Here is a 15457-nt window from a genome sequence, read left to right on the forward strand (position 1 = left end):
AACAAAAACGCAATGACAATTAACATTTGTGGATGGGTGGATGTGCGCGCGCGCCTCCTAGGCATTATCATATGGTTACTGTGGTTCACTCAATATAAACATGCATGCTAATAATTAAACAAATAATCAAGGAATATGCATTCGGTGCTCATCATTTTTTTTATCATTCTGACCCTTCATTTCAGCTCTTGAAATGATATTTGTCGTTCAATTTAAATTAATTTTTAAATATTTTAATATTATATTTTTGAAAATAAAATTTTTAAAAAAATATAAAAATATATAATATTAAATTTGAACTATCTTAATTTAGTACTCGATAGAGGATGAGCATCATGCCACTTTAAAAAAAATTATTTTGAGATGAAATGAAAGGTCAAAACGATCCATAAAAGTGATGATACTCATCGCAGCGATAAACACCAAATTCCTATCAAATAATGGAGTGATAATAATTTGTAATATTGCGTGAAAGCGAAGTTATGAGACTTTGAGAGCCAAAAACAAAAAACCAAAAAGAAAAAAGGAAAAAAATTAGAAAGGACGGAAAAGTCTTCCAATGCTATGATTATGCATGCTTAGGATATGAGTAATGATGTTTATAAAGAAAAGGATGAGTAGTAATGCAAGCATAGGTGATGGGCATCGACGCGTCGTTTTGATCCTGAAGGCCTTTCTTTTTCATTTTTTTTTTGTTAGGTTTTGGACCAGCATTTTGATGAGGGACTGTCGTTAATGTAATCATCATCCTATGGAAATGGGCCTTTTGCAGTGTTGTGATTGGAAAGCGACAACTAACAAATCTTCACCTGAATTCAAAGAGGTGTATTAAAAAACTTTTCATATGCAAAGTATTAAATTATGTTTTATTTATTATGATAAATATATTTTATTATTAATCTAAACAATTCAAATTTATTTTAAATATTTTAAATTTAATATTAAAATTTTTTAAATTTAATTATCTTGATTTATTTTGAAATGATCATATTTAAAATTTAAAATTTTTAATTTTTTTAAAAAATATTTTTGAAAAGTGACAACTAAAATATTCTCTTTATCAAATAAAATTTTAAAATATTATAAAAATAATATTAAATCTGAATTATTTAAAATATATATAGATAGTTAATTTATAAAAATTTTAAAATTTAATATTAAATTGAATCATTCACATTAAATTTATATTGTTTAAATTATAATTAAACATTAATTAACAAATTTACAATTTACTATATAATTTTTTTAAAAAAATTAATTAACATTACTATGTACTTCACACATGAGAAGTCTTTTTGTACGTCTCTTCCACCTCGACTATCGACCCACGTTAAGATTTGTCACTTTCCTGGCACTGCACCGTTTCTCACTGCATGGGATCCAGTTCCCATTATGGCCAACACTGTCACACTCAGTCAAAATCAAATTTACTGCAAAAGATAACATGAACAAAATTAACAAAATAAAAATGCACCCAAAAAATGATTAGGCAAAAGAGTATAACAACTAAAAACTTCCAACAACGTTTTCATCAGAACTCAAATGTTGTTTTCTAATGCTGTTTACGATGTTATAATTTACAAAGTAAAAACACAATCAACAATCTCTATAATTTTATTAAATTTATTTTCAATTCTTATAATTTTTTAATATTTTCAGTTTTTATAATTTTAAAAAAATTATGTGATATTTGTTACTATAATGTTAATATTTTTAGCCCCTAAAAACAAGTCTTACAGGTCTTATAATTACAACAAGATTGGATGATGATTTTTCCTAAATCTCTTTAAAAATTAAAAATATTAAAAAAATTTAAACATACTAAAAGTAAAATTCAATAAAATTATAGACACTAATGGTTGCATTTTTATTAATAAATAACTAGTTTAAAATTTTCCTTTTTTTGAGTTTTTTTTATTATTTTAGAATTTTCAAATATATACATCATATGTGATGTTAGACAGTAGTTTTCAATTATCTGTGAACCATAGTTACAGTTAATATACGTTTATCATAATAATTCCAGGGAGCAAAATCTCTAAAATTGATAGCTACAAATTTATGTGGAATTTTCCATTCTTTATATTTTTTAATATTTTATATTTTTTATAAAACACAAATTTTTTTTCTTTTTTACATAAAAAGATAAATTTCATGAAATTCAATTATTTTCAATTATTCACAGGATTCATTTCTATAATTTAAAACGCTTCATTTTAAGTGTGTACAGTCTTATACATACATGCATGCATTAACGCAGAGTTCAATAAATGAGCTATACTCATTTTATTGTTTAGAATTGTATGGCTTATTAGATTTTTTATACCATTTTAATGTTCATAGATTAAAATTAAGATTTGTCTGGTTAAAATAAAATTAGCTTTTTCTTTTAATCTACAATGTTAAAATAAACTCTCAACTTTACTTAAAAGAAAATAATCAAGTTGCTTCTACTGATCAACTGAAACATTGATAGATATGTTTGCTTGTATTAATTAATTAATTAATTATTTTTTTAAATGAAGCGTTCGTGAATCATTGAACCAGAAATTAGAATCACGTTTGATTTGATTTTATTATTAAAATGAAAAAAATTCGTGTGACTATGCGAATTTCATGAGCTAGAGTTGGTTTGCATAAATGTGAAAAGATGGGGACAGTAAACCGCAAATAATTAAGATGTGAATCATTGAAGCTTGAAACTTTGCCTTGACAGAAGATAAAATACAGATCATTATCCATCACATGGACAATGTCGTGTGCTTTTTTAATTCAATTATGTTGATAATATTATCATGACCCGTGAAGATTCTTGAATGTGAAGAAAAATTGGGAGGGGAAAAAATGGGAGGAGAGAAAATGAAGGAAAAAGAAAATTTAAAAGAAAATATTATCATTTATTATATATTTGGATGGACATGAGAAAAATACAGAGAAGAACAAATGAATAAATATCATAATAATTATAATACCCTTATATTAAAATATATCATGAAACATAATTATTTACAATAATTCAAGATTAATATATACTAATATATTACACTAAATTCAATGGAAATTTTAATATATATATATATATATATATGAACACTGCTTCCTGGCTGATATATACTAATATGTACTCTATGATTCAGATATAGTTTATATTAATATATACTACTTAATATTCAGAATCAAATTTAAAGAGAAAAATCTAAGAAGGTACTTGAAGATTACACTGATGCCTGGCCAATTCTGAATAAATGAAAATCAAAATTATTTCACTTCAAAATGAAGGCCAAGTTAAAAATATTTTTCACATCCTCGTCATTCTTATAGTTATTCTTATCGTATAAGTGAAATATTTTCTAATTCTGAGGAAACCAAAAATGAAGATTTGAAAAGAGAAGCATAGGAGAGGGGAGATAAAAAAAAAAAGAATAAATCCATCTATTGGATATATTCATATGAAGAAGATAGAACCAAAAAAAAAATGAAGACATAATCAAAAAAATGAGCAAATTGGAAGAAAAAAATGAACTAGGAGAAGAAGATGAGGAATCTCCAATCGAAGACACGAAAACAAATTATACTCAATAGGTGAAAAAAGTTGAAGAAAAAGTGTAATAGGTTCCCACACATTTCATATTTTCTTTTATTTTTTTTTTTTTTTTCATGTTTTCTTCCTCATCTAACTAAGGTAAAAGTTATTTTTTCTTTCTTCTTATATTTTTTTTTCTTTCATATTTTTTCTCCCATCCAAAACTGAGCAGAAGCATATCATGATGAAATTGTTTTTAATATATACTCTAGATCCTTTTTTTACCCCCACTTCGCCAACAAGAATGACAGTGCAAAAGTAAGATCGGATTTTATCATATCAAGTCGTGAATATGATAGACCAATTATGTTGCATCAACGTCAACGTACTCTGCCAATCAATGCAAATACTTTGGGAAAAATTATTTAATTAGGAGAATATGCATAATTAATCTACCTAACTAGCATGTAGTTGTTTCCTTTCCTTCTTAGAAGGTAGTCGAATTCTTCCCCTCCATTAGTGTGTACTGTGTGTGTAATTTGTTTTCAATATGGAATGATAGTGATTAATGACATACACATTCACCATGTAAAAAAAATTAGCTATTTTTATATTTTTTTGTTTTAATTTTTTCCGAAGTATGTTACGTCTTAATTGTCCAATTCAAACTTAGCTAACAAAAATCGGGCACGAGGAACACTTAACAATTTATTCCTAAACTCAATTTATTCCTTTGTGTAGATGGATCTGGCATCGTTATCAATATTTTTGAAAACAAATAATAATTACTTAGCTTCCTCACAATGTTGATTCATGGGAAAATTCATCATTCTTCCCCAAAACTTATTTTCAATCAATTCCCTAAAATTCTAAAATAAATTAGTTCAATCCCTATAGTCACACTTGGATTAAATTGAAATTATGTTTTTGAGAAAAAATGACACAAATAATCCTAATTTTACTTACATTAGTTGCTCATTTTTTGTATATCAATTGCTCATTTTCCCTAGTTACACAAGTTATTATACATCTAATTGTACTTGTTTTTATTTACCATGGTATTATATTGTCAATGAGAGTTGTAAATTTTTTCTACATTCGTTATTAATTCTTATAACATTAATTGTTCATTTTTCTTATGTCGTTATTTTTTATTCAAAGGATTGGGGTTATTTGTGTTATTTTTCTTAAAAACTTAATTTTAATTAGCTCAAATGAAACTCATAGAGACTGAATTGATTGATGTTTTACAATTTTAGGATTGATTGAAAATAAGTTTGGTGGGGGATTCTAATGAAATTTTCCCTTGATTCATTATTATTATTATATTTATTATTATTATTATTATTATTATTATTATATTATTTAACATTTGGATTCAATGTATTGTGGGGTGAAAAAAATACTTCGAAAATCAAAATGAATTAACGGCCTGATGATTTATGTGTGACTCTACACGAATCACGAATTCATGTGATTTTGGAGAAGTCAATATAAAATACAAAGGATGATGAATTCTTTTATTTTTTAAATTTATCATAGTTATTGATTTGGTTTTTAAAAATTAATATTTGTTAATTAAGTCTTTATAATTGTATAATCATATACAATTAGTTTTGTAGTTTGAAGAGGAAAAACAGTTTATTGACTAGCAATGTAAATTATAAGACATTTTTAAAACAAATTTGAGATATCAATAAACATATTAAATACATTTAATAACTTTATTTTTTAAAATAAAAATATAAACTTTTAAAAATACCTATCATTTAATATATTAAAAAGAGAAGGGACATGAATTATTATAGAGAGAAAGAATAAAATTAAAATTGATGCATTTAATGAAACTTTAACCTACCTAAAGAGTCTTATATTTTGGGATGAAAAAATTCTTTAAAAAGTATCCTATAATTTGAGTTGGAGGGAGTATAAGATATGAAATTTCAACAACTAGATAAAAAGTATATTTCAAGATATTAAAAGTTTATCATGCCTAAATATAGTTGTACGAGTTATTGCATTACTAGTTTACTAGTTACTGTGAAATGCGTGCTGTTTGGAACCATTTGAAATGGATGCATACATATATTGTATAGTACTGATTATACTATGTATCTTATATCTTGATATTTTTATTTTTAAAAAATATAGGATATGATAGGTTTTTAATACGTGCAAATATATTTATAAAAAATTATAAAAATATTTAAAATATAATTTTAATTAAAAAATATCTAACCTAGCATATATGTATATATAGTTATTTATGGTGATACCAATCAAACATATAATTCCAGTGTGTTTGGATAGCACATTAATCAATTTTTTTAAGAAAAAAAATTAATTTTGCATGAAATTATTCAAACGGTGACTTTTTCAAAAAATTAATTTTTTCAGAAAAATTGATTTTTTGCAAGCCGAGAATCCGAGTGTATGGAGGAACGCCAAAATCTTGGGAAAAATTACAAAAATAAGCCCAAGCAAAAATTACAAAAACAGCACATAATTAATAAAAATAAAACTAAACTCTATTCTTTTCTTTTCTTTTTTTTTAATAAAATTTAAACTTTGTATCTATAAAAAATTAATATTAGTATTTAAAAATTAAATTATATAGTAATTTATATAGCTAAAAATTAATTCTGATTAAATTATCCAAACATCTTCAATTATATTAAAATCATTTTAGAAAAATAGTATCCAAACACATACGTTATAACATAATCAATTATGATTAAAATCTATCACTTGATTGATTATTTTCATAACTATTATACCCAACTGAAATCCAAACGGACCTCATTAGTTACACTTTTTATTTCATCTCTACCTAATTACTTACCACCTCTTTATTGGTAGTTCTATACTTAAGATTTATACGTTGAAAGATTATATTCCTATATTTTTATAATTAAAAAATAAATTTTATCCTTTTATTATGTCTAAAAATTATTTTTTAATGAAAATCTAATTAGCAACAAAAAAATTAATATGGCAACATTTAATAAAATTTAATTTCTTTAAAATAGTATCAAAATATTGATTTTAAAGTATGAATTTGCAATTTAAAATTATTAGATACACATTAAAAATTAAAATTTTTTAAAATTTAAAAATAATATTTTAATACTTTTTAGATATATATTTAAAACAATATTGACAAGTATCTATATTTAACACAACATTAATGTAAATACGTGAAATAATTTAAAATATCGATACTTTATAAATGCATACCCACAGGCCACATGGGGGAGAACCATATAGTTTTTAATTGTAGCTTAATCAAGAAATGACCCACGTACCTAACAACTTATTGAATTCACAGTAATGACCCACCTGTTTGCTCCCAAACAAAAAAAAAAAAACAAAAAACAAAAAAAGAAAGAAAGACCCACGTACCTAACAACCTATCGAATTCATAGTAGGGGCATCGTTTCCATTATTTGTGGTTAATTTCAAGCTAATTTTTTAACATGTAATTCGTTTCATTAATTTAATTCCTCACAACTTTCATTTTTTCTTATTTAAATTTTAATACTTCAAGAACAGAACTTTGAAGTTTATTTTGGGTATAACAACTGAGAAGTTAAACTGTGAGGACTATAATAAATATGAACTAATAATAAACGAAAATAGGTAAATATTATGAAAGAAAAACTTATAATTAATGATAAAATATATACATACAACACTGAAATGCTAAACACCATTACTATTTTTTTTCACCCCTACTCGAATCTTAATGATAGAGAGAAAAACTCATGATGAAATTGTTAAGAGCCAGGAGAGAGAATATATAGTGGAATATTGGAATTTGTATAAAAAAGGGAATATTATAAAAAAATCAGGTTCAAATTTTCTTAATGGAACAAAAATGTGAGCATAGTTGGAGTTCAAACATTCACTTACAAACTACTTCCACTATTTTAAATTATATGACACTTTTAAAAAAAATTTTTCATTCTAAAATATAAGACACTTTAAATATATTAAAGTTTTATTAATGTGTCAATTTTAATATTATATTTTTCTCTTTATCATTAATTTATATTCTTTCTCTTTTCAATATATTAAATGATGATTATTTTTAAAGTTTATATTTTTATTTTAAAAATATAATATTGTTAAGTATATTTAAAATAAGATTTATTAATATATAAAAATTTATTTAAAAATATTTTATAATTTAAGACTGAAAAGAATATTATTTTGAATAATTTAAATTTAGGGAATTACAATATTTACAACAAAATTTAAATCCACGTAAGTTAGCAGATCTGCAATCAAATTGGAGGGTATATTCGTCCTACAAATCAAATTTGTCGTTTACCTTGGACCTGGACACCTGGTGTCGTGCCAATTATTGAAGCCCGACCAAATGACCAAAAAAGTCCTCAACATTGGTGCCCACGTGGTCAGTGGGCCCATGGAAACAGAAAACCATTGGCAAGACGCCGCGTTTACACTCCACTTCAATCTGGGCAAATGACACACGGGTCCCAGGTACTCCGCCATCGGATAAGCCTAGTCATGCAACGATCCAGATTCCGCAACGTATCATTGGAGCCTGTTTCTCCGCTAAATTATACACATGATGCTAAGCCCTTATCGTTTTTTGAGTATTTAAATCTACTTAGATGGTTATATTTACAGCTTTTTAATTTATATTTTTTAAAATAATTTTTTAAAAAATAAAAAAGTAAAAAGTTATAAATTTAATTAAACCTGAATGATTCAAATAGTATAAAACTCTCAGTTCACATGATAAACATTGAAATTAGGTTCCGTATCATCTCGGTTTCACCGCCGCCCTAACACATTTCAGCTGGTTGCCCGCATCCTCTGGAAGCATCATAAGATTAAGATGCTACCCCGTCTCTGGAGAAGTCTCAACAACTTTTTGGGAAAAACTTGTCTGCTGGTTTACTGCAAGTGTAATAAGACTGTCATTAATTTAATGGTCAGGCAAAGCAGCATTTTTTCCTATTAAAAATTATTTATATATTTTAATTTCATTTTATTTTCACGATAATCCTTGATTATTTTTACTTTATTATAATATAATTAAAATTAAAAATATTGAATCATGTCTTGATCAATAGTTTAGTGAAATAATTTGTTCATGACTAATTTAATCACAATTTGATTATAATTTTAACTTTAACTATGAAATCATTAAAACAATGACCTTACCGGTTAGACTTTACCTCGATTAAAAGTGAGTATGGTTGAATTCAATCAGATTTTAATCTTGACTTGCTTATAAAATTAATATTTTTTCACTCAATTAAACTATAGGTAATTTTTATTTCTGGTATTTACTATGCACATGTTTATGCTTAAAAAGAAAAAAAATTATTGTTTAAAGCAAAAATGAGGAATTAAAACTAAAAATACATATATTTTTTATTTTAAAAATAGAAAATGAATCAGGGATATTCGAGTATATCCAAATGTCTGGATTAGATGAAATTATTGGAGGCGACTGACGTGGATCCTGGCTGTCTGAGAAGGGTTTCAACTTTCGCCCGAATTCAAAACTATTCTGATCTCTGTTAGCCAACGAGATTCCACCACGTAAGCGCCAGAATAGATGTTCCAATGCGCGGCGATTAGAGAGTCGAACTTGGTCCTGAGTGGGGCCCAGCTAACCCCATTCTGGTATAAATTAGAATTCACGCACAATCCATGTCGTTCACCGAGTCTTTCCTTCGCGTCTTCTTTGTTTTCGAGTGAGTTCTTTCCCGTCGTTTAAGTTTGTTGCAGGGTGTCAAAAACAGAGAAAACTCTGCCAAGTGATCAACCATGCGAGGCTCCGCCGTGGCCCCAAGAGTGACTAGAATTCTGGCTACGAGCCACCTCCGGGAGGAGGAAGAGTCGAGCGTCGGCGACGGCGTTGAGTTTGAATTCCTCGATGACGGAGAGGTGTTGACAAAAAGAAGCAGCATCAGCAGCAGCGACGAATGCTGCTCGAACGAGATGGAGTTACTGGACGACGATGTTGATGGGAGAGAGAATGATTCTTCCGTTGAAGAGAATAGAAGCTTCTGGGACAATCAACAACACACTTTTGCAGGTGACATTAAGAACTCCTCAATGTTTGTTGATTTATTAATTATTAATTTGGTTTCCTGTTTCGTTTCTTAGAATTTGATTGCCATATCAGCCCCTTTAAGCTTGATCATTTATTTTCCCCACATTTTACCATGAGATCTGCGACAACAGATAACAAAATTTAGCAGGTTCTTTGGTTTACTATACTTCAAATGCAGAAATTAATTGTTCAGTTACAGAGAGTCCCTTTTAACATTAATGCTTCTGAAATGTCTCTTTTCAAATTTATCTTACACCTTAATCTAATAATTGAGATCTTTCTTTATGATACTCTTCAGTCTTCATCAATCTAGTCAGTTAAAAATGTTTGCAAAAATGATATTCTCATCGAAAGGAAAGTCAAAAGTTAAAAGACTTCATCAAAGTTTTATCAAATTAAACGAACCAGATAACAGCTAGATGTTAGGTTGTTAATGACAATATTTTCGGGCACTCTTAACCGGATTTTTCTTTGTTTTTAAGCCTAAAATCATGGTCAATATGGGGGATCACCGGATCTGTACAACTATGCACTTTAAAACAGAGGTCGTGCATGTGTTGGAAAGAAAACAGACAATACGAATAATTAGGAGCGTTCTAATTAATTTTGGTAAATCTTAGTTTTGAATCTCGAAAGCGTAATATGAATTAAATAAATAATTAACGAGAAAGTATAATGCAAATTGCAGAGTGTAATATGCAGAACAAGTTCAATAGAGACGGGGGTGAGAAACGCAACGAAAGAAGTGGTGAAGGAGATACAGAGCGCCGAAACAGTGTGTGGTTGTGGCTCCCAAGTGGCCCCAATCAGTTGCCGAAGATGCTTGATGAGGGAAGTTTTGAGGCGCCTCCAGAGTCTGGGCTATAATAACTCTGCCCTCTGTAAAACTAAATGGAGGACCTCCAAGGATATTCCAGCAGGTATATATATATATATATATATATATATATATTCTCTCTCATGATTCCTAACCATGCTTGGAATGTTGAAAAAGATTTTTAATGGGAAAAAAAGTGAAATAGTGAAAGGAATACAATGAAGATGAGTGCAAAAAATGATGAATGATATATTTAGGAAAGTGAAAGGAATATTTCTCTGAATAATATTTGATCAATAGAAATGGAAAAGGGATATAAATAAATAAAAATCTAAATGACAAAAAACGTGAATATCTGTTTTTTTTTTTTTTTTGGTTTTGGGTGGGGGGTGGTTTTTAGCATATGATAGTAATAGCTAATTTTTCAAGTTTTGGTGGGGCATATTTGGAATTCCTCGTCAGCTTTTACCTAGCTGCGTGTTATTATTCCATCGCTGATGGAATTTTTTTTAAAGCTTATGATTAAGGAATGGAGATTAAAATGGTTTTTCATTATATCAAAGGGAAACTTTTCCTTATTTCCTCTCACTTTCCCTTTCTAACAAATTCAATTCTTTTCCTTATCAAGGGAAACACAATTTTTTGATCAAAAAAATAAAAAAAGGAACACATTTTTGTCCGATATGTTTATTGTTTTCATGCTATTTTTGAACTTAAATCCGTGTCTAGTGACTTTTCTCCTTAAAAGATAGTAATTTTTGAGGTCTTTCTTCTCTAAACACATCTTGCACGCAGGTCGAACCTATATTAATTAGCTTCTTTTGTCTTTCTTATCTAGTCTTCTGCTTTATTTTCTTTTGTCACTTAGACTATTATTACTTTAGCCGTTAAGTTAGATTACTATGGTCATTAGATCATGACCATTATGAGATTAACAATGATAAGGCCTAGGGTTGTACGTTGAAGCATTGTAGACATAATTTATGTATCATATTTACATACACAAACTTCATCACTGTCAATACCATTTAGAGAAGCCACTAACCATGGTCGGAGATGTGAGTGATGCCAAAAGATCTGTCATTGTCTAAATCGACGAGACTTTAGTTTTTCACGGGGGTAACAACAGAGTGAAAAATGTTAAAAAAATAAAAATAAAAGTCTATCTATAATTATATATATATATATATATCGGCATCTTTTATTACGTGAATCTTATACCACATGAATGTGCAGATCCTAGGCTCATGATCTATATATTAATTATTATGTAGATGAACTTCTTTTTATTCGTATGGGATAAGTTTGAATTAAAGGATACATATTTAGCCTGTATTTTTGCTAGCTTCTCTGATCTTATTTCCTGTATCTCTAGCTAGTTGTAAAGTCGTTTTCATATCTCATTATTACTCTAGCTGTTGAGTTAGACTAATTTATTCATTAGATTATGATCATTATGACATAAAAAAATATAAAACGTGTAATATAAATAAGGTGCACTTTGAAAATTTGTAACCTAAGATTATATTCGTCTTTTTACATGGATTTCATTTTCAATATGAGAGGGAAGGCACTAACCTTGGTCGGATAAAGAGGTGTAAGTTATAAAACAAGATCTATCATTATCTAAGTCACTGTGACTTTAATTTTTTATGGTCATTAATAATTTAATATCCTCAACACAGCAAGTAGTATAAAAAAAATTAAAGATTTCTCTATCTTTTGGACACGATTCTCCCCAACTCATCATGATAATATTTGCATATTTTATTCATACCCTTTATTTTATCACAATATTCACAGGCACTTTTAAAAGTTAAAGCGGTTTAATTTAATATAGAATAAAAAAAAGTTCATGGATAAGTGTTTATTAACGTTAAACACAACCATGCATGATATGTGCAGGGGAGCACAATTTCATAGATGTGATAGACAGCAAAAGCTCAAAGAAAGGAGAGGTGAGGGTGATCATAGAACTGAACTTCCGGGCAGAGTTTGAGATGGCGAGGGGAAGCGAGGACTACAACCGCCTGGTGCGGCGGCTGCCGGAGGTGTTTGTGGGGAAAGCAGAAAGACTAAGCAACGTGATAAAGGTCATGTGCATGGCAGCGAAGAAGTGCATGGAGCAGAAGAAAATGCACTTGGGGCCATGGAGGAAGCAAAGGTACATGCAGGCCAAGTGGCTGGGACCATGTGAAAGGAACACTATCAATTGGACAGGTTCGTTTAACATGTGGGATAATAATTCTTCGGCTGATCAGAGGATGACGATGAAGACAAAACCAAAGGCGTCTATGTTAACTGTGGATTTGCTTGACAAGCTTCCTAGTATGCATTATAAGGCTGTTGAGGTTGTGTAATGAGTTTGATTAATTGTATATCTTGATATTGCTACATATTATGAGAGAAAGCGAGCTTGGATGTTTGTAAATTTTTTTTTCTCCCTTGGTTGAACAAAGAGTGAGAGCTAGTCCAAATAGAGTGGTACATGAGCGGGCTGTAATGAAATAAATAAAATAAATTTTATGAATTAAAAAAATGATCATACGTGCTTTGTAATTTAAAATGAAAAATCTATTTTCATCGTTCTAATCATATCAATTCACCTGGTGTAAACATAAAAAATGAAAGAAATATTTCATGACTTTTTGGGGCCTGAGAGATATTTCATGACTTGACATTGTGATGTTTTAGTTTTAGAGACTCATGAGTGATACGACCATTAAATTACAAATTAATTACTAGAGATAACACTGTCACAAGCAAGCTTAAATGAGTTAATAAATGTGTTACGATAGGGATAAAATGAAATGTGAATATTAATATATAGTTCATGAATTGAAACATATCTACCTGATAAGAACAAGAGGGTGGGAGGGAGATTGGAAGTAATGGCCATTTATTTTTTCTAATCATTTGACAATTGACGCAATCATTAAATAAGAATACCAGGTTCCCTCTAAACTTTATTATTATAAGATCCGTCCCTATCTATTATCTTTATTATAATTTTTTTTTTGTGTCTAGAGACCGCATTAATTTTCCCTTAAATAAATATCTTTTACCAAAGTTGATTTTGAATTTTTAAAATATTTAATTAATTTTAACCGAGCTACGTAAAATATTCAACATGTTTTTATAAAAATGACCAAATTGAAGGAATTTAAGTAATGAACCTAGCTCAAATTGAAGTCAGTATTGGGGAGTCACCATTTGGAAATTATGGTTCTGGTGCAAAGTTCCACAGTTCGCTTGGACTTTACTTATTCCAATCACACGTCACAACACAATTAGAATAATAACAAATATAAGCAATCCTTTAATTTATTTTTAAAATGCAAGATCTCAACCTCATTTAAAAACAAGTTAATTATAAATTCAAAGTTTAATAAAAAGGGCTTATAGAAGCGTAGACACATACCCACTCACTAGAAAAACAAACAATTATTTTTATAAAAAACGTGCCATGTGCCACAGCATGTACCAGATGTGTTGCAATTTGTGGTACAGAGCCATGAGTTCTTGCTCTATGTCATGTGTCACAGCTTGCCACCATGCACCGCGGCGCATGTATTAGAATTTGCTGTCATGACATATTTTTGATATAAACTTTTACCGCGCGCCATTTTCACATCTGGTGTCTGATTGAAGTAATTCAAGCACTCACATAAAGCCTGTAAGATATACTACCAATCACAAATTGGACATCTAAGTGTAAAAAGTTATTTTTTCTCCCAAAAAAAACTTGCATTGTAAGTGTTCAATTTTCACATCTTATCTTAATAGACTATAATAGGTCTTGAGCCAAGTTCAAAAGGACCATGTACACCTGATTGACACATCAAATTACATATAACACATCTAATGCATAAATTGTTCTCTCAATGTCACTTTTCACACTTGTGGTCTCTTACATGAGGTATCGCACATCATCACATATACACACCCACACTTGTTCCACTTTCACACATTTGACTTTCACATATAGGGCCCAAGCTTACCATATAGTCAGGATTCACAAATATATTGGACTTACATAAATGGGGTCAAGCCTCGCCATTTAATCAAATTCTACACATACAAACACATTATCATTCAAAAATTCACATATGTTAACTGTGGAACAAGTTACACATCATATCATATGCTTGTTTAAATAACATCTAGGCCTAACCATGTATTCACTACTCTGATACATTCGGTGAGATGCAATAAAGATTATACAAGCAAGTCACCAAAATAATATAAACACATATATATGCATCCTAGTTAGCAATCAAAATACTTATTACAAATATACATTCATTTCATCCCAAGGTAGTTATATTATTACCAAAAATGAAGCCACTTCTTCCATGCTTCCTTTCCAAATCTTCTAGAACTCTCTTCACCTATACACAAAAGGTAATGGAGTAAGACATACATCTCAATTGGATAAACCCTAAATATTAATTAACAAGTAAAACTAAATACAAGAGATAAATTAACCTCAATTTTAATAAAAAAACAACTTAGATAAATATATATACATGATGCCTTGCTCAATCATCCACTATGCTCATGCACTCCTGATTCTTATAAACAGAGCAAGCTCTATGCTTGGACCAAGACTTCCCAACCTTACATGAAATAGGGCCTACCAACCACTGCTTTAGACTAGGGTATCACATATGGGTGGTATGCTCTCCTATGTCCCTACTAGAAGGATAAAATCAATGCTTAGACCATGAGAACTTTCTAACTTTACACAGAGTAGGGCCATAACCCCTTACCCTAATATAAGGTACACTCATGGATGCATTCCTAAGTCCTCACTAGCAGATCATAATTAATGCTCTAGACCTCTAAGACTTCCTAGCCTTACATAAAGTAGGGCCACGATCCCTTACCCTAGTTTAGGGTACACTCATGGATGCAAATGCACCTGTGTCACTACACACATTTCACGCATCTCTACTTGCACATGTAACATCTAAGAAATTTGAGCATGATTAATTAGCTTAATGAGTATGATTAGTAA

At 29.1% G+C, this 15457-nt stretch overlaps 1 protein-coding gene across 1 annotated transcript; it reads left to right on the forward strand.

Annotated features, from left to right (window-relative positions):
• Window positions 1-9226: 9226 nt before the first annotated feature.
• On the forward strand, window positions 9227-13081 carry LOC129295370 (uncharacterized). Its single transcript, XM_054933883.1, has 3 exons — window positions 9227-9602; window positions 10295-10540; window positions 12343-13081. Exons 1-3 carry the CDS (start codon window positions 9332-9334, stop codon window positions 12795-12797), a joined length of 972 nt encoding a protein of 323 aa, XP_054789858.1. The 5' UTR covers window positions 9227-9331; the 3' UTR covers window positions 12798-13081.
• The last annotated feature ends 2376 nt before the right edge of the window (window positions 13082-15457 follow it).

The sequence above is a fragment of the Prosopis cineraria genome, unplaced genomic scaffold, assembly GCF_029017545.1.
Source record: "Prosopis cineraria cultivar Desert tree isolate PC_DT_omini unplaced genomic scaffold, ASM2901754v1 PC98, whole genome shotgun sequence".
NCBI lineage: Eukaryota > Viridiplantae > Streptophyta > Magnoliopsida > Fabales > Fabaceae > Prosopis > Prosopis cineraria.

What these genes read in the sequence shown, in the direction of transcription:
- LOC129295370 (XM_054933883.1), top strand. Translation starts at nt 9,332, where the DNA reads ATGCGAGGCTCCGCCGTGGCCCCAAGAGTGACTAGAATTCTGGCTACG. An exon ending in TCAACAACACACTTTTGCAG is followed by an intron (nt 9,603 to 10,294) that starts GTGACATTAAGA and finishes ACGAGAAAGTAT; the next exon opens with AATGCAAATTGCAGAGTGTA. An exon ending in CTCCAAGGATATTCCAGCAG is followed by an intron (nt 10,541 to 12,342) that starts GTATATATATAT and finishes TGATATGTGCAG; the next exon opens with GGGAGCACAATTTCATAGAT.